General features: G+C 35.4%; 1 protein-coding gene across 6 annotated transcripts in view; it reads right to left on the reverse strand.

Annotated features, from left to right (window-relative positions):
• NEDD4 (neural precursor cell expressed, developmentally down-regulated 4, E3 ubiquitin protein ligase) overlaps positions 1 to 21,264 on the reverse strand; it is a 137,474-nt gene that overhangs the window by 91,315 nt on the left and 24,895 nt on the right. For 5 of the 6 annotated variants that reach the window (XM_027840814.1, XM_027840813.1, XM_027840812.1 and 2 more), the window contains one exon: positions 5,193 to 5,246. In XM_027840814.1, coding sequence (XP_027696615.1) covers positions 5,193 to 5,246 — 54 coding nt within the window. Of the gene's footprint in view, positions 1 to 5,192; positions 5,247 to 7,908; positions 7,991 to 21,264 lie in introns of those variants that run through there. The other variant, XM_027840816.1, reaches the window with a different exon arrangement.

Consider the following 21,264-nt stretch of genomic DNA (forward strand, 5'->3'; position numbering starts at 1 on the left):
AGTAAATATTCCATAAAAAAAGTCATATTTGACCCTCCCTCCCAAAAAAAGCATTTATACCTCCAACAGTTTCACCTCACAATATTTTATTCCATTATTTCTCCAATCCACCCAGTTAAGAGTGTTGTACTGAGTTAAGAAGTTGAAAAAGAACTTAACACTTTAAACAAACATATCTGAAGGCCAAATGGCCTGTAAAGAGCTCTTTGCTGGCCTCTAGTGGCATATGGAATCAGCAGATTTTGCAGTACAACATACATAAATATACATTATGCTGCATGTTTATTTTCAGGAACAATGGATACATTTGTTTACATCAGAGTACTAAGTAGTCTACTACAGTAATATAAAATTAATTGCTGCTGCTGATAAAACTCAACAGCCAAAAACATTAGACCATTTATCCTTTCAGAAGCTGTAATATATTATTTTCAGTTGTTTGTTTAATCTTTATTATATTATGAGCCTAGTAGTAATAAAAGTTTAAAATTACTTTCTTCCTAAAAAGTCATGGATGAAGTTTGGTATTTTACTCAAAAGAAAAAAAAATTCATTTTCAAACAATACTCTACAATGCTTTTAAAATCCGTGCCTGACTTTTACAGTCAGAACTACAGTAAATAAAAATATACTAATTCCTTTATAAGAAACAAACAAGTAAAACAGTTCAGTTTTTAAAATTACAGACTACTAAACCCATCTCATATCTTAGTGGCCTATTTTAAGCAAATACATAAAACTCCAACATATTTTGTTTCAAAAACTACATAAAACATCCGAGAGTTTTTAAATAGCATTTTTAATCAAATGAATCACAGAAAACAGATAAAGGAATATTTTAAAGTCGTATTTCTACTATAATAATATAGTAACAGAGAACTGGTAAAGGTAAAAATAGTACAGATAACTATTACATTATGATTTTGCTTTAGATAAGCAACTCAATCTAGAATCACAAGTTGCTTTTATTAAATGTGATTATTTACTGTTAAGGTCTTGTGCACTCAAGTGCAGGATTTCTTATTTGCATACTTTGAATATAAATTGACAAAGCAGGAAAACACCATCATAAATAAGGCTACTTAAGTGCTTAAGTCAAAACTAGAAGTTAATAGCTACATATTTTTATTTTTACTTTTCTTCTACATTCATATTTACATCATCTTTTATTATAGCAATCTGTAGAAATGATTTACAAATACGAGTTAAAGAAAAAGTGTAAGATTAACATATTATTACCCCTAACAAAAGTGTAATGTCTGAGTAAACTACCTTTTGAATGTGGACCCCAAATCAATATCAAAATTCTAAAGCAGTTCACTTTCTCAAAAGTGAAGAAGCCAGGGATAATTATCCAGCAGGCTTGGTTCTCTGGTGTACAAAAACACTTTAGAAAGCAGGAAATCTGGGACAAAGGCTCAAAAGTTTTTTTTAAGTGTTTATATGGAATGTTTATTGGTAATAAGGTTCTTACTTACCTCAGAGACTGAAGGTAGTAAGTATGTAAATGATGGAAAATTTGTACAGGTTCAAATCAGTTTGACTCCAACAAAAGGCAAAATGTTTCCAATTCTGGGCATAGACAGATATTTCCATTGGTTACCAAGTCACCTTTCCTTTTTGGGTTTGGGTGGGGAGGAAAGGTAATTCAAGTCTAAAAATCTATCTTTTAAGGAAGCAACCTGTTGAGTAAAAGTATTGATAACTTTGTACAGCATGTGACCCTGGTCCTGAGTTAAAAAGACTGGGGTGGCATCATGCTCTAAAGAAAAAGGGCCAGTCTTACTGCTAATAAAAACTGACATTTATATATCAATTTAAATAAAACTACATAATTTTATCAATAGGTGTTAAAAAAGGCTTTTGACAAAATCCAATGTATGTTTCTATTAAAAGTGATAGGATTCATAGGAATAAATGAACCTTCCCTTAATATAGTCAATAACAAATATAGTCATCCCTCAACATATGGGGGTTTCACATTGACAGTTTTGGTTTTCTGCCCATTGATAATTAAATGAATTTTTGAAAATTTGTGGCATAATGCAGAAAATCACAGATGACACTTGCACGTAAAGAAAACTTTAAAAAATTTTAGTACATAATAAATGCATAAATACTATATATTATTAATCTATTTTATAATTTACTACCATAGCATACATACACAAATTTATTATACAGTTAATTTTGTTAAAAATTTCAGGGCACCGAAGAGCTGCGGGCTACACACTTTCTCTGGGAACACTTCCGCTTTGTGTCTCTACTACCCACACTCAGTCACGTGATTTTTCTGTGATCATCGTATCTTGCTCCTAAGAGAAGGAAATCTGTGAAACACCTGACACTACAGAGATTCTGCATAGCATGTGAGATACTAATCTATCACATAGAAACTGCAACTTTTTTTTAATAGGTGCACTGTACTGTTTTACTTGTTTTGTATGTTTAAAAAATATGGTGAGAATTATTAAAAATAAAATTTTAGGGTGAGGCCTAGAGTTATTTGCAGTTTTTCACATTCGTGGGGATTGTGTGTCCTTAACCCCACAAATTTTGAGGGATGACTGTATCTATAACCAAAAGCTAACATTATATGTATTGAAGTTAAAGGTCTATCCAAAAAGATCTAGTGTAAAATAAGGATGCCCAATATTACCACTATTATTTAACACAGTTCTAGAAATGTTAGCTATGGAAATAAACAAGAGAATAAACAAGAAAATAAAATTATCATTTTTTGTATATATGATGGCATACTGAAGAGAACTCTACAGTCAACCAAAAATTCAGTGAAATAATAAGTTCAGTAAAGGTACAGGATATAAAATATATCCACATAAATCATCAGCATTCCTGTTTGTTACAAACAAAATCCAGCAAAAACAGCTAGAGAGAGAAATTCCATTTAAAATAACTAGAGAAGATATAAAATATTTAGGACTATATTTATCAAGAAACATTCAGGAACTCTAACAATCCAACTACAAAATGCTTTTTGGAGAAATAAAGACAGACCTAAATAATGGGAGAAACATTAATTGCTCATGGATAGGTCAAATCAACCTAATACAAATGACAATACTATCTAAATTAGTTGACTTATTTTGTGTTGTACCAATCAAACTACCAAGTGAATATTTTATAGGACTAGAAAAATGATAAATGAAATTCATATAGAAGAATAAAAAGTAAAGAAATCAATAGAGGCAGATAAAGGTATAACATTTTTGAGGGATAGAGAGTAATCCAGTTTGGCTGTAATGTAGAGTACATGGAATGGAATATTGAGGAAAAAGTGGCTCCAGACTAAGTTTAATTAATTACTGAAAATAACGTAAAGGAATTAGAATTTTATGTAGTGGACTACAGGGTGTCACTAAGTTTTTGAGCAGAGAAGTAACATAAGCAGATCCATGTAAAGAAGATTAGTCTGGCAGAAAAGTGAAGGCTGAATTACAGGAGAAAGACAGCAGAAAGGGAAGGTCTATTATAAGGCTATTATAACATTCCAAGTAAGTGATAGTGTCAGTCTATGTTAGGGTGGTGGCAATAGGAAGCAAGAGGAGAAGATAAATGCAAGAGATGGTCTGGAGGTGGAATGACAGAATTTAGTAATGGATTCAAATATGAGAGGCAAGCGAGAGCAAAGAGTCAAATTTAAGACCAATGTTTCAAAAACAGGAGAATGGGTGAATGGTGGTGTCATCTTCAGGAAAAAAAAAAAAAAGAGAAAGAGGACTAGAATTAGGAAGAAAGACAGTAAATTCTATTTTGGTATTCTTAAGTAAACATGGACCAATCTAATCTGTACCTTGTATGGGGCAATATACTAAATAATACACTAGCAAGATCAATTTATTTGAATGATTATATTACTACCCTTAGTTATCAGAGAACAGCATACATAAGTTTTCATGCATAGAAAATGGTAAAGATGAATTAGCTGCATTGGAAAGGAGGCATTTGTTACACTGTGGACTCATAACACTGTGGAGAATCATATGTGTCTCATCCAGAAAGGAGCATTACAAAGTTAAGTTCCTTGCTTCTTCAGGTTGACTAGGATATTAGAGGATGAATATATACCTTCAAGCCTAAGTATATCTATAGTTACAAGGATTTCATGGTCTAGAACTGATTAGATCCAGTTAGAGTTTTGCTTGAAAGTAAACACTTAGAAGTTAGTTACCATTTCTTGAAAAGGAAAACTAACTTCTAGTCCCATGCCTGTTCTTTTAAAAAAATTTTAATCTTGACAAATATGAACAGTACTACAAAGAACAGAAAAAGAGGATTATATAAGAAACTGATTCTTTATTATGAACAGTTGTTTTTAAGTATATATTAAATTTGTCCATGTCTCCTACAAATACAAAAAGAAATAACCAAGAACAGTCTGAAATAGGCTTACAAAATGACAAACTCTGGACAAGAGAAGGATTTTAATATACCATTTTAAGTATTCAGGAATCATAGTTTTCATTACATTAAAATCATATTTTGGTTCAATTTTTCACCTGTCTTTTAAAGATAGCTACCAAATCTTTATTCACATATCACCAGCAGTGATACTGACAGCTGGCTCATCTTGGCCAGAAGAAATAAGGAAATCAAACAGGAAAAGAATTGTGGTTGTCCATTAAATTAAACCTCTTCAGAGAAACTAAAGAAGTGTTTCCCCTGAGCCTTGGGCTCCTGAAAGCATGCTGAATAAATGACTGGAAGGATGGTGAACTAGGAATGTAGTCCAAACTGCTTATTTTTCAAAGGAAGAAAATGAGACTCAAAGAAACTCTTTCTCCAGCAGTATCCCCAGCCCTTCTATAATATGAATACTCGTGGAAATACTGTCATAAACCCTATTAGATGTTTAATCAACAGAACTGAATACACCTAAGTTAGTATCTCAATTACTATTTTAGGTCTTATCAGTTAACAATTAGATAAGAGAAAGAATCACACCCAAGAGTTAAGTGTGCTGGAAGAAGGAAATGGCTCTAGGGGATAACAATAATAAGAACAATTAATAACAATAAGAACAATGCCATCAACATGCAAAATTGTCTCTCATGTCATAAGTGATCAAGTCCTTTACCTCAATTTTCTAAATAATCACTGCCTTTTTCTTCATTGCTATCTATTTTCATTCATGTTTCACACTTCCCTTACTCTAACAGAAAATAACTTACCAAACGATTTTCATCAAATACTTCAAAAAGAAGCCAGTGATGATGAGGATGGACCTAAATAAGAAAAAAAATCCAGAAAATCAAAAAAAACTCTTTTGCTCAAAGATATCTGACAAATCAATGCTTTAAAATATTAAACATTTTATAACATCCTAATTAAGACACTGTTTTCATAAGCACATTGAAAATTCAAAACTAGGATACTGTATTTACACTCACATATCAATAAATTACATTAAAATAATAATTTGGTTCAATTTTTCACCTGTTTTTCAAAGAGAGCTGCCAAATCTTTATTCACTTATCACTAGCAGCGATACTGAAAACTGGCTCTTCTTTGCCAGAAGAGAGTCATACGATAAAAGGTAATTGTTTTAACTGCCACATCAAAGCAAAATTCATAATGTAGTTTAGGGTTTATATTTTTAAATAAATAACTTACCTACTATGATTACTTATTTTAAATTTCCATGGCCTCAATTTTCTTTTTTCAGATAAAAACAGATATAAAAGTTAAAATAAATATTATGAAAATATCCACTAGCTTACTGGTAGTACAGCTTCATAAAGCCTGTTTTAAGAACCAACTTCTTCTATAACAGGCTTCATAAAGCCTCTTCTAAAAAAATGTCAAGCAAATTGTTCAAAAAATATGGTAAACTTTTACCTTGAATTGCTGACTGTGATTTTAAGTGTTCATATTTGGTAGCACATGCTTTTTAAAGAGTATAGCCAATATTTCCTAGCTGGGTCATGAAGTTTAAATTTTTAAACTTGCTTTCCTGAGCAAATTAACTATCCAAAAGGACTAAATAATAACAACAATAAAAATAAAATAATAAAGTGAGGACAGGGAAGTCACTCAGGGTAAATCCCTTCATGAAGGGTATCCCAATCATTTCCCCACGAGAAAAAATTCTAAATGACAATGACACTGTAGGGCAAGCACAAGAATGCTTTCTTATTAAATATTTATTTTCTTGGGTACAGGATATAAAAGATTAAGATTTGATCACTTTAAAATATCCTTTGAGTCCTTGAGTGAAGTCATTTAAAGATTAGTAAGATTTCTATAAAGGAAGAAGAGATGATGGTAAAAATCTAAACTAAAATATAGAGGTGGAATAAGAATTTGCTGTTCCAGAAAACAATATGGAACTTATACTCAATTCAATTCAATAAACATTTATTATTTGCAAGACACAGTTCAAAACCCCAGGGCCACAAAGGGCTCGAAAACAGCAACAAAAACCTTTAAGGAACTTACAAGACTGGAGTATAATAAGGTGAGTTAAAGTCATATCTCTGAGAACCTTGAAGTCTAGAAAAAGTTGTTCAAAGTTGAGGCTGCTAAGCGGCACAGTGGATGGAATCAAGAAGAACCTCAGTTCAAATCCTGTCCCAGACACTATTGTCAGCCTCAGTCCTCTCACGTATAAAGAGCACCAGCCCTGTAAGGGTTTTGTGAGGATCAAACGAGAAAAGAAATATAAGTGCCTCGCAAACCTTAGGTTTATTTGATTTTTTGGAAACATGGAGCCAGGGAAGCCCTTTATTCACTGGAAACAAAGCACTTATGAAAATGTATTTAGGAATATTATGCTGGATACACTGTGGGTAAGAAAGTCTGGAGTCATTACTGCTGTAGCAGTAATCCAAACATATGAGACTGATGACAGAGCCCAAGATGGTAACAATAGGACTGCAAAAAGAAAAAATGAACAAAAGAAAAATTTTGAAGCTAAAAAGTAAGGAATTGGTGACTGATCAAATATAAGAACTTCAATAACATCTTGGGGGAAAAGAAGGATAAATAACCCAAAATGTGATCTATTGGCCAAATGTTTTTGATAAGACCATATGGACGGAGGACAAGTCACTTTCTCTAACTTCACAACCTATCAACTCTCTCCATGGAGCAGGTTGGTGGCACAGTGAATAGAGTGCTGGTCTTGAAGTCAGGAAGACTTATCTTGGTGAGTTCAAATCTGGCTTTAGACACCTCCGAGCTATGTGACCCTGGGCAAGTCACTCAATCCCCTTTACCTCAGTTTCCTCATCTATAAAATGAGCTGGAGATGGAAATGGCAAACCACTCTAGTATCTTTGCCAAGAAAATCCCAAATGGGGTTACAAAGAGTTGGACATGACTGAAAATGACTGAACAACAATAAGAATTAGGTGGAAGAGATAAAGCAACTTCAGCTGCCAGCCTAAGACACCAAGAAATAACTGAACTAATGGCAAAGAGAACTAATCCTTACTCCCTAACTCACTCACTAAGCAACCCATTCTCTACCAGCCACCACAATCAGTTACACAAACCAATCCACAGGTTGCAACAGAAGTTCTATCACCTTTCTCCCCGCCCTCCAACTCCCCACCATGGAAAATCAAAAGACAGAAGCTTCATCTGGGAGGTATTTCAATGTGGCAGCACTCTGTATTGGCCTCAGCCAGAGAAACGAGCAGGATGCCAGTACGTGTGTATGTGTGTCCATAAGGTCTGAAACAAAGGGGGTGGCATCCAGCAGGGACCAGTTTTTTTTCCCCAGGAGTCGCTTGGGAGACCAAGGCTGGTGAATCCATGATTTGCCCAATGTGGGAAGAGGAAGAGACAGTTTAAGGTTAAACTCCCCAGGAAGCTGCTATGAAGGGGAAGGAATCAGAAAGTGAGTGAGAGTATACTATAAAAAATAAAAAAGACTAAACTTACCAAAAATTTCAGGAGGAAGAAAATTCAATTATTAAAGATCTTGAATACAACCAGATAAATCAACAGGGAAGATATTAGTAATAAAAAGGGAACTGGCTTCCAAATCAGGTAAAAGAATCCAGGTATCTATAAATAAATATTGTAAGACAAAGGAAAATTAATCAATATTTTATGAGACAAAGAACTATGTGGATTTTCAAGAAAAGGAGCATGGAACCACAGCTGGATGTTTCTGAATGGTTTAAAAGAGAAATAAAATGAAAATTGTGAAAGTAGAATTTATGGACTTTAATAGCATAAATAATTGGCAGAATAGAAAAATTTGAATCTGTGGTGGAAAAATTCACCAAAGAAACAAAAGAGAGAATAATTAGTTAGGAACTTAAATACTTGGAAGTGAAGGACAAGCTAGAAGAAGAGAAGGAAAAAAAATAACATTAAAAGAAAATTACAAGTTGAGGATTATAGTTCTCCCAGAAGAACATAAGTAAAAAACAAACCAATAAAAAAAAAAAGCCTGAACATCATAATCCAAGAAACAAATACAAGAAAACTGCCCAGAACTTCTGAACACAGAAAATAAAGTGCCAATCAAAAGAATTCACAGATAAAAAAGCTATGCAGCCAATTCCAAGTCACACAGCAGTTAAATTTAATAATTCCAATGACAACAAATTCTGTAAGTAAACAGGGAAAGACCATCAAGTACCGAGAAAAGAAAATTCAAATAAACTGTTCTATACCCATCATATACCTCATGAGGGAACGAAATAAGGTGTTCCAAAGAGCAAAGAAGCTCAAGATACAGTCCAAGGTGCAAATCTGCAAATCTGAGCATTAATAAAAAGGTGGATATTCAATAAAAGAGACATTCAAAACATGCCTAAAAAGCAAACCAGACCTAAAGAATTTGTTTGCTTAATTATCACACACCCAAGAAAATAGAATAAATACAAGAAAGGCAAAGAAATACAGTAACCAAGACAAAAACAACAAAATAACAAGACAAAGTCTATCTGATAGACCATAAAAGAGATTTAATTCCAAAGGCATAAGAGGAGACAAGAATGAAAGCAGAAGTCAAAGAAGTAATGGTGAAAACACAGGCCTGAAACATCAGTAAAATGTAACACATTGTCTACAAGTGAACCAATGCGTGTTGTGGGACAAGTGGATAAAGGAAGCAGGGGAGGAAGAAGATGGGGAATATATTTGACACACTCTAATCAAGTCAAAGGCTAAAATAGTCTTGTAGTCTCTTAGCAGAAGACAGCCTACAGGAAAATGGGTGAGGAAACAAACAGAGATTTACAAAGAGGTAAAGAAAAGGTAAAACTGTGTTTTAGTGGTAAGAGAAGGTACCAATGATGAATGCTCCCGTGAAAAAAGCAAGATACTCTATACAGTGAGATGAGAACCTTTCAATGGGTATAATCTGTAGGGATTTAGTGCTTGAAGAGATCACTCATACTGTCTCAGAAGGGGAAACTGAGCTCTTGGGGACAACTGACACCCAAAGGAGTGGGATGGCTTGGACTAAGGAATACTAAAGAAACTATTTGTCAAAATGATAGTAATAACAAAGTCAGTCATCTTTGCAATGAATGTATCTAAGACTCCTAAGATTGATCAAAAGAAGTGATTACTACTAGCCTCTACTGACTCACGTGAGTACAAATGAAAGAAGGAACTTTAAAAGATTACAAAGTCAAGCCTAAAACTGATGGTCTTCAGGGCACAGGATTTGTTTTCCTTACCATTGCCTACTAAAAGTAAGGAATTCAGAAGACAAATATTGAATTGTAAGAAGGCTAAAGAAGGTGGTGTTTGAGAACTCAGACTTCTGGACCAATTCTTAAAATACAGGGAAGAAATACTCTTGATCAGCACCTAACAAGGGCTAGTAAGAATGTATTTGCAGGATATCTTGTAAAACTAATCAAAAGGGCTTTAAATTAAAAAGGATAGAGAAAGAGTTGCCACAATAAAGTGGGGGGGGGGAACCAACAGTTGGGATACTAAGAAGTTTTAGAAGATAAAAATTCAATAAAAGAGTCATAAGGAAAATCTATGTCCTCGAATGTCTCTACACAAATGCATATAATTGCTAATACAAGGAGGGAAATTTGACATCACTAAGACATACTGGGATTAAACTCATAAATTAGAATTCTCCTTGCTCCCCACTGTCACTTCTTGATTCTCCCTTAACCAACTTCACTAAGGCCCCAATCCTTCTGCCAGTTGTCCCCCTGCACCACAATGAGGGGAGCAGGAAGATGCAGCCCACCTCCCACCCTCGTTGGATCTTGCCCCAAAAGAAACTCCAGAGTAGCATCAGACAAGTATTGTCTTCCTCAGTTCTCCTTAATCTCACTGCCTTCCCTCTGAGACAATCTCCGATTTATCCTGTATACATCTTTTTCATATATAGTTGCTTGCACAATGTCTCTCCCTTTAGGCTGTAAGCTCCCTGAAAGCTAGGGCTGTTTTCTTATAACCTTTCTTTGTATCCCTAGCACTTAGAGCAGTGCCTGGCACAAAGTAGGCACTTAAATGCTTACTGATCAACTAACAAGACCTCTTCCACCTGTTCTCTTCCTTCCTGTCTCCTCCATTTCTTCTGTCTCCTTTGCTGGATCTTTGTCCAGGTCATGCCCAATAAAGGTCCCCTAGGACTTTATCAAGGACCTTCTTCTCTTCTTCCTCTGTAAGATTTCTCTTGATTATCTACCACTTTCCACGGATTCAATTACTATCTCTGAGCTGATGATGATTTTTTAACTCACTTGTCCAGCCCTAACCTCTCTCCTAAACTCTAGACTCATTTATCTCTCATTATCTGACATCTCAAATTGGATGTCCTGTAGACATCTGAAACTCAACATGTCCAAAACATGAATCCTGTGTTCTTTCAAACAACACTATTCCTATTAAAGGTATCACCATCCTCCCAGTCACCCAGGCTTGAAACCTTAGTGTCATCTGACTTTTCTCTTTCCCTTTCCCCTACATTCAATCTGTTGTCAAATCTCTTCTGATTCTATCTCAGAAACATTTCTTATAAATGTCCCTTCTCTCATCCAAAACTGCCACCATCCTGGTCCAGGTACAAGCCCTCATTAGCTCACATCTGGATTACTGCAATAGCCTGTTCACTGATCTTGCCTCAGGTCTATCCCTATTCCCAGTCCTGCCCATCCTCCTTCTGGCTGTCAAATTACTTACTTACTTACACACACACACACACACCCATTTAAGTAGCTCTCTGTCACCTCAAGGATTAAATATAAAATATTTTCTTCAGTATTCAAAGCCCTTCACAACCTGGTCTCCTTCCCCTTTGTGGTTTTTTTTTTTTTCATACTTTATTCCCCTCAACATAATCTGTGATCCAGTAACATTGGCTTCCTTGTGGTTTCTCAAACAAGACTCCCCATCTCTAGACTTTGGGCATTTTCACTGGCTTTTCCCCATGCCTGGAATATTTTACCTTCTAATATCTGCCTCTTGGATTCCCTGGATTCCTCCATGTCTCAACTAAAATCCCATCTTCTATGAGAAACCTTTTTTTTGGGCAGTCTATATTTTATTTTTCAAATCAGATGCAAAAATATTTTTAACTTTTATCTTTTTTAATATTTTGAGTTCAAATTTTCCCCTCTTTCTTCCCCTCAATCCTCCTTGAGATGGCAATCAGATATCAATTATACATGTTCAGTCACGCAAAACCTATTTCCATATTAACCAGGTTGCAAAAGAAAACACAGACCAAAAAAAAAAAACCCCAAGAAAAATAAAGTTTTAAAAAGTAATCTGCATTCAAATTCCATTCGTTCATTCTCTGGAGGTGAATAGCATTTTTCATCGTTAAGTCCTTCTGCACTGCCTTGGACATTTGTATAGCAATGCTGAGAATGGTTAAGTTATTCACAGTTGATCATCATACAATACTGCTGTTACTGTGTACAATGTCCTCCTGGTTCTGCTTACTTTACTTCTCATCAGTAAGTTTTTCCAGGTTTTTCTGAAAGCATCCTGCTTTTCATTTCTGATAGCACAATAGCATTCCATCAAAATCATACACCACAACTTGTTCAATCCTTCCCAATTGGTGGGCATCTCCTCACTTTCCAATTCCTGCCACCACAAAAAGAGCTGCTATAAATATTTTTGTACATATATGTATTTTTCCCTTTTTTCAGATCTTTGGCATGCAGACTTAGCAGTGGTATTTCTAGGTCAAAGGGGCACTGCTTTATGGCCCTTTGGGTATAGTTCCAAATTGTCCTCCGTAATGGTTGGGTCATTTCACAACTCTACCAACAGTGAATTTAGTGTTCCAATTTTTCCATATCCCCTCCAACATTTGTTATTTTCTTTCTCTGTCATATTAGCCAAACTAAGAGGTATGAAGTGGTATCTCAGGGTTGTTTTAATTTTCATTTATCTAATCAACAGTGATTTAGAGCATTTTTTCATATGACTGTAGATAGCTTTGATTTCTTCATCTGAAAACTGTCTGTTCATATCCTTTGCCTATTTATCAACTGGGGAATGACTTGTATTCACATAAATTTGACTCTTCTCTCTCTGAGAAATGAGACCTTTATCAGAGAAAGTTGCTGTAACATTTTTTCCATAGTTTTCTGCTTTCCTTTTGATCTTGACTGCATTCGTTTTGCTTGTGGAAAAATCTTTTTAATTTAATAGAATCAAAAGTATCCATTTTACAACTCATAATGCTCTTTATCTCTTGTTTGGTCATAAATTCTTCCCTTATTCAAAGACCTGACAGGCAAAATATTCCATGCTCCCCTAATGTGCTTACATTATCATATTTTATATCTAAATCAGGTACCCATTTTGACCTTATCTTGGTATTTACAGTGTGAGATTTTGGTCTACACCTAGTTTTTCACAAACTGCATTCCGGTTTCCCCAGCAATTTCTGTCAAATCAAACTTAAAAATTCTAAAAACCACAGTTTAAAAAGTATATTATTAAGTTGGAGAGCATCCAGGGGAGGGTAACTAAAATGTTAATGGACCTTTAATTTATTTTATGTGAACATCAACTGATGTTCACATAAACAGGAGATGTTTAGCCTGGAGAAGAGAATACTTGGGGGGGGGCATGAATACTTAATGGGATCATTCAAGTGATAAAACATTCTTTAAATATTTGAAGGTTTGCCATGTGGAAGAAAGATTATACCAGTTCTGCTTTACCCTAGAGGATACAATCAGTAACAGGGTGTGGAAGGTGGAGAATTAAATTCAGGCCTGATGTCAGAGAAAACTTCCTAACAGCACCTAAGCGCAAAGTGCAGTCTGTAGAAATAGTAGATTCCTTCAATCTGATCAACTACCCTCTACATTAACTACACAGGGATAGTCTTGGACTTTTCCATCACCTCACTCTTCCATTTCCACAATCAAGAACTCTAAAATTCCTTTTTCAATTATACCCTCCTATCAGCTGATGTCACTCTACTCCACATAAACCTATTCCTAATTGACCTTCAATCCTCCTATCCTGATGAATACTTTTCTGGGCCATCAATCCTATTCTAATTTTACTGTCCTTCATTTCCAATGTGGTCCTTATAGTTAACCAATTCAACTATGATACTCTCTATCCTGAAATCATTTGCTCCCCTGTATTATCAGTTTGCCCTTTGCCAAACTCAAACCATCTGCCATCTCCACTACTACTCACACTAATAAACGAAGCTGGACAAAGTTACAAAACTGTGATGACTCAGTTTCCTACAATTTTATGTAATTTGATCTCTACTGGGACATCACAACAGTAATACTTTTATTCCCCCCTCATTGATTCTATATACCACTCCCTCACCACAGAGATTGCTCCAAAACATTCCTTCTTTTTTCAAGCCTCCAAATATTACCTCTTCCTTACCCTCACAGCAAAGGACCCAATTTCATATTTTACCAAGACAATAGAGGCCAATTCCCTCTTTTCTACATCTTCAGATCATCAATTCTCTAGTCCTTTATTCTAGTTTCAAATGATAAGACAGCCTTCTCGCCAAGATCAATTCCTTTACATGTACCCTTGATCACATCTCCTTCTACATTCTCTAGGAGATTATCCCCTATAATCATTCCATTTCTTTCTCTGTAGCATTTGACACTACTGACCATTCTGTCCTTCAGAATATACTCTCCTCTCTGGCTTTTTGTGACACTCCTTTCTTGGTTCTGGTCTGACCACTCCTCAGGCTCCATCAATGGATATTTATACATATCACATATTCATATCCATAGGAGTGCCCCTACATTTCCATCCTGGTCTGTTTTCTCTCTCTATATCCTCCCACTGGGTTAATGTGATCTGCATTTATGGATTTAATATCTTTATAAAGATCACTCTTAGATCACTATCTATATTCAGTTCTAACCTCTCTCCTGAACTCTGGTCCTATGCCACTCATATTTTGAAATGGATGTCCCACGGACATCTCAAATTCAACATGTCCAAAACAGAATTTCTCATCTTTCACTCTCAAACACACCCTTCCTCTAAACTTTACTTTTTTCTCTTGATGGTACTACCATTCTTCCAGTCAGCCAGGTTCACAACCTCAGAGTAATCCCTGACTCCTCACTCTCCCTCATCCACATATTCAATCAATTGAAAATTCTTGTCCTTTCTGCCTCCACAACATCTTGTTTCTACCCCATTCGTGCTCCTCACATGGCCACAACCTCAGTTTATGTCATCATTACTTCTCATGGAGACTAATGGAATAATCTTTTAATTGGTCTTCCTGCCTCAAGTCTCTTCTTTTTCTAATTCAGCCTCCACCTACCCGCCAAAATGATTTTCCTTAAGTACAAATCTGACTTTGTTACTTCTCTACTATAGCTCTAGAATAAAATACAAACTCCTCTTTCATTTAAAACTCTTCACAATTAGGCCCCAATCTTCATTTTTCAACTTTAGCACCTATTTCTCCACTTCTCAAAACAACTGTCCAATTAAATTGACCTTCTTACTTACATCTACACTCTCCATGCCTTTGCACCAGCTGTCTCCCAAGCCTGGAGGTCATTCCCTGCTCAACTCCTATTCCGAGTTTCCTTCAAGGCTTAGCTCAAGCACCACCTACTCATGAAGTTTTGGTTTATTTGTTCTCCCCCATTCCCAAGCTGATAATGTCTTCTTTCCAAAATTATTTTTAAAGAGAGAGAAAACAGACAAAGAGAGAAAAATGTTAAGAGGGGTAGGTAAGAGAGTTAAGATTGAAGATCAGGGGAAGGAGAGAGAGAGATAAAACTATATATATCTTCCTATGCATTTGAATTCTTCATGTTCATCATTTCTTATGGCACAAAAATTACGTTAAGGCATTCCCCAAATGATGTACATCTACTCTGTTTCCACTTGTTTGCTACCACAAAAAGGGCTGCCACAAACATTTTGTCTATATTGGATTACTCTTCCTATCTTTGATCTCCTCGGAGTATATGTCTAAAAGCAGGAGGTCTGAGTCAGAGTGTGGATAGATGCCACAGATTTTTAGCATAATTCTGAATTGCTTTTCAGGAATGGATGGACAAATTCACAGCCAAACCAATAGTTTATTAGTCAATCAATCACTAAGCAATTATTACATAAGTACTATATGAGCTAAATACTGGGAATACAAAAGGCAAAAAGACAGTCCCAGCCCTCAAGGAATTCAGAATCTAACGAGGAAGACAACATGTAAACAACTATGTATAAACAAACTATATACAGGATAAATGGGAAATAATGAACAGAGGAAAGGCATGTAGCATTAAGAGGTATGGGGAATGGCTTCCTGTACAAAGTGGGACTTTTACTGGGACATGAAGGAAGCCAGGGATGCCTGGAGGTAGAAGTGAGGAGGGAGAACATTCCAAGAGTGGAGGTCAGAAAGAGAAAATGCCCACAGCCAAGAGACAGAGTGTCTTGTTTGGGAATAAGAAGGAGACGAGTGTCACTGGATCGAAGACTGTGTAAGGTGCAAGAAGACTGAAAAGGTATGTGGGCATAAGGTCATGAAAGGCCTTGAGAAAAAGAGGATTTTGCATTGATCCTAAAAGTCATAGGGAGCCTCTGGAATTTATTGAATAGGGGAGTGACATAGTATATTTATCTTTCCAAAGTATATTCAATACTAACTCATTTCTCTTCTTTAAAGGAAGAGAACTTGATTCTTTCTGACAAGGTGGAGAACAAAGAGGCATTCCTCTAGGCCTTTCACCTTCTTCTCTAGGCAGTAGATTACTCTGCATTTTGTACATATAAAACCTGGTTCAAAAGCCTCTTCTAGAAATACTATAAAAACTGTTACTGTCTCTTTAAAGTCACAGAAGCTAAGAACTAAGAGTTGTAACTTTCATTCTTTGAAATTCTTTTCCCTATGGACTCAAGGTAGCTTCGAGTTTAACAACGCTCTGAGAAATTTGTGAAGACGACAGATAACGATAAGCTAGCTACAGAGCTTTAAAGTTTGCAAATAACTACTGCACACATCACATTTGAGCCTCACAACAACCCTAGGAAGTAGATACTATTGTTATCTCCATTTTATGGGTGAAAAGAAGGACAAACTTTTTTTTATTAGAATTGTCTTAATTGTTATTTTATTTTATTTTTTTATTTATTTTTTGTTTTTTTGTTTTGGCTAGGCAATGGGGTTAAGTGACTTGCCCAGGGTCACACAGCTAGTAAGTGTTATGTGTCTGAGGCCGCATTTGAACTCAGGTCCTCCTGAATCCAGGGCCGGTGCTCTATCCACTGCACCACCTAGCTGCCCCTCAATTGTTATTTTATGAAGAAATATTATAAAGAGAATTTTATGGGTGAAGACAGACTATTAAGAATAAGGGCTTGAGAGAAGACAAAAATAATGTTTTCCTGTCACATCTGGACAAAAACTGAAAAGAGAGAAAGAAGAACATATCTTCTTTGTTTATGCAAGATTGTAACCTTTTGTCCCATGAAGATGAATAGAATTCTTGTAAAGAGACTTCGTTATCATGAGTGAACAAAGTGGCATGGAACTGTTTTTTGTTTTTGTTTTTTTTTTCTGACAAGTAAAAATCAGCTATTTGCCATTTTGGTCAAAATTTGAAGTGACTCTGGCCATGACTATTATCAGAGCTAAACTACTATAAATGATTGTCTGCATTATTGATTTCATTGTTAATAAACTGCATATTCAGTAACTTTAAACCTTATTTAATACTAGAAGATTAAGGAATTGTATGTATAGAAACATGAATAACTACTATTAGGAAAGGAGGTTTCTCAAGTTAAATAATACTAAGGTGGGAGCTCTAGCTAACTGATTAATTAAAAAGAATCTGCAACTTTAATAATTAATAAGAAAATACTCAAATATGCCCCTCGATTACTCAGGATGTTGGTGTGATAAGATTAAATATGAGAAGGAATCAAAGGTAGCTTCTGAAGGGTAAGTATGGTCTACCACAATTTCATTACCTCATTACATACATATACATACACACACACACACAACACACAGCAATTACTTAGCACTGACAAAAACAGTGTACATTCTGCAGATCCCTTTAAAATCTTTCTTGTTAGTAGCAAGTTTCTCTATCCTTTGTTGTTCTTAAAAGCAGTTTGACATTGAACTGCTCAGGCAAACTGCTTGTTGGGGCTCTGGAGGAAGATTATTTATTTATTTATGGTAGTCTTACCTCTTTTTATCTAGAGTTGAAACCAACTTGCTCTGTAGTCCCTAGTAATTAGCAGCTTACTGGCAAAATCCCAAGTAAAACAGAAGCTGAATATAGCTGTTAGGTGTAGAGTTCTCGAGATAATCCAATTACCAAATGTACTTGATGTCTTATTTCCTTTCTAGCTGGTCAAATTTTAGAAGCTTCTTCTTTATATGCTTTATTACTACTGCTCCTGTGTTTCCACAAACCCCTAGCAAGTTTTATAAAAGAAAATCTTCCTTCCTATCTAATTTTCTCAAAGGTAAGCCCTTGAATGGAGACTTCCTGGTATATCTTCCATACAAACCACTGGTCAGGGAAGTTGTAGACTGCATTTATGCTTCAGCTAAGGGTTGTCCCTTATGTCCCTTTAATTCTTTTTTTTTTTCCCCACTGGAAAACTTTTTATTGTAAGTGGAGTGGGATAGCTGGACACAGTTTAGATGATTCCAATTTTGTTGGCAACATCTAAAGCATCATAGTCTGGAGCAAGTCGGACATAGGCCTTCTTCTCTCCATCAGGCCGGATCAGTGTGTTGACCGTGGCCATGTCAATGTCATAGAGCTTCTTGACCACCTGCTTGATCTGAAGCTTGTTGGCCTTGACGTCCACAATGAAGACCAGGGTGTTGCTGTCCTCAATCTTCTTCATAGCTGACTCTGTGGTCAAGGGAAACTTAGTGATGGCATAGTGGTCAAGCTTGTTCCGCTGAGGGGCACTTTTCCGTGGGTATTTGGGCTGCCGTCGAAGTCTTAGTGTCTTAGGTCACCGGAATGTGGGAGACGTTCGGATCTTCTTCTTTTTTGTGGCTGTGAACACCCTTCAACACTGCCTTCTTGGCCTTCAAGGCCTTGGACTTAGCTTCTGTCTTGGGGTGGGCAATCGCTTCCTTCTTTGCCTTTGGCACCATCTTGGGGAAAAAGGCACGTCCCTTTAATTCTAAGATTTTATGGTTCTATATACAAAGACTAGAGGTTATGACATATAAAATGAAATATACCATGTTTTCTAGTGACACTAGGGTAATAGTCAAAAAAAATTTCCCAAAAGCTCAGAAATTTGACAGAGACATATGAAAGACAAGAAAATTAAAGGAGAGAAGAAATTAAAAATACAAAGAAGGACAATGGAAGGTTGGGAAACTACTCATCTTTCAAGATGCCAAAAATTGGTGAGATATAGTTTTAAAATTATATAAAGAAAGTGTTCAAAGGAAGGAGTAAAGCCAAAAACTTAAAAGGGCAAAACCTAAATTCAGTGAGAAAGGTGGATTTAAATCAAGGATGAAAGAATGCCTCAACATTATGACAATAATCAACATAATTAAACATTAAAAATAAAAAAGCAAAACCACAATTATCTCAATAGATGCAGAAAAAGCCTTTGACAAAGTACAACACTCATTTATGCTAAAAACTCTACAAAGTATAGGCAGAGAAGGATATTTTTTTAACATCATAAAAAGTATCTAGGGGCAGCAAGGTGGCACAGTGGATACAGCTCTGGCCTTGGAGTCAGGAGGAACCTGAGTTCAAATTCTGCCTCAGACACTTGACACTTCTAGCTATGCAACCCTGGGCAAGTCACTTAACCCCGATTACCTCACCAAAAAGCAAAAAAAAAAAAAAAAAATCTACCTAAAACCAGAAAGCACCATATATAATAGGGACATGCTAGACAAATGTCATAGAAATACAATAGTAAAACAAGGATGCCCATTGTCCTCACTATGATTTGATATAGTTCTGAAAATGCTAACAATAGTAATAAGATAGAAGAAAGAAATTAAAGGAATAAAGACAGGTAAAAAGGAAACAAAACTAATTCTATTTGCTGATGATATCATGGTTTACTTGGAAAATCACAAGCCATCACCAAAGATGCTAACTGAGACAATTATTAGCTTAGGCAAAGTTGTAGGCTACAAAATAAACACACAAATAATAGCATTTTTACATAATAATAACAAAATGCAAAAGGCAATAACAAAAAGGTAAATCCCTTTCCAAATAACAGTAAAACACATAAAATATTTGGGAGTCAAACTCCCAAAGCACCCTCAATACTTGTATGGATTAAATTACAAAATGCTCCTTAAAACAAAAAAACTTAAATAGCTGAACTCATGACTTGAGGGCACAAAATATTCAGTCATGGGTCAAAATGAACTGGTGCAAAAGGCCAACTGGCTAAGCAAGCTGAGAGAAATGATGACATGGAAGTCTGTATGAAATCTGCAATAGAGCAAAAATGTTATAGGAGTCTGGAGGTCATCCTGGAGGCTCATTTTAAGTTTTGAGTAAAAGATAGAGGGTGCTGAGTAAGAATAATAAATGGCCTAAGAAGACAGAAAGAAAACTGAGACTGAGCTAAGATATCTGCAGTGACATACTCCTTCTATCGAAAAAGTTATTAATAGATTCTTAATGTCTCACAAGCAGAAAACAAGCTTTTTATTTGAAACTGAGAGGAGACTAATATGGTTATTTGGCTGAGGTTGCTGCTTGTGATTATAATAAAGGAATAATAAATCAACCTCAAAGAGCAAATTAAGAAGCATTTGAAATCAGCAAAAAGGAACTGCAACCAGCACATCCTGTAAGACTGCCTGGCCCTGAGCTTGGGTGTTCTCTTATGAGGTCCTGAATTCATCAGAGTTCTCAACAAGCTTACTCCCCATCAAAAGACAGCTTTTGAAGAAGCCACTGCTGAAATTGATGCACTAAATGAAGATTCTTACATTAATAATACAAGAGACAACTTGACATTGTGGACATTAGAAACCCAAGGAAATGGAAGTTGAAACAGGAAGAGGGGAGTATTAACCAATTTTCCAATCCCTATCTGCCTCATTCTAAAATTACACAGTAGACCATTTATCATTTTTGTTGTCCCACAAATAGATTTTGTTTAAGATTTATAACATTTATTACTTCTATTTGGATTTCTGTATTTCTCATGTAGTTTTTACACTTAATTTTAGGGGAATAGGGACAGTTGACATCTAGGGAGTTATCTATTTCCATCTGAGGCGGCCAATTTGAAGATAATTTTTATACACAATTTGCATGTTTGGTTTAGTACTTAAATTTTATATTGTATTTTCACAAAGCCAGTGGTAAAACAGCTTCTACATCTAAGGAAAGAAAACTGTCTACATTTTGGCCTATCATGGTGAGAGGAAAAGGGAATAACTTTTTCTAACCACAAGTGTAGTTATTGTGGGTACTTCAGAGTTGGAGCATTCATGACTATGGTAGAAACATATCTGTCAGGTATTACATAGCATCCTATATGTGTATCATGTAACTCTGTGGTCTACATAACCTCATCATGTACACTTATACAATTGCTGTTGCAAAGTTTAACCTTTAGATGAAGTTTTAACCCAGTTCCTTTACTCTGGAGAAGATTAGAAATAGTTCACATTCCATTATTTGTAAAAATTACCTGTTGTTTACTTTTATTTTTACTATACTCATTTTATTTATATTTAAATGGTTTAGGCAAACTAAGTATAAATGTACAAGTAATCATGAAGTAAAAATGAATTTGATATTCATAAGGTCACAAGTATAATAACAATAGCAATAAAACGGGGCAGCT

This window comes from Vombatus ursinus, unplaced genomic scaffold (genome assembly GCF_900497805.2).
Source record: "Vombatus ursinus unplaced genomic scaffold, bare-nosed wombat genome assembly UNPS02014848.1, whole genome shotgun sequence".
NCBI classification, from domain to species: domain Eukaryota; kingdom Metazoa; phylum Chordata; class Mammalia; order Diprotodontia; family Vombatidae; genus Vombatus; species Vombatus ursinus.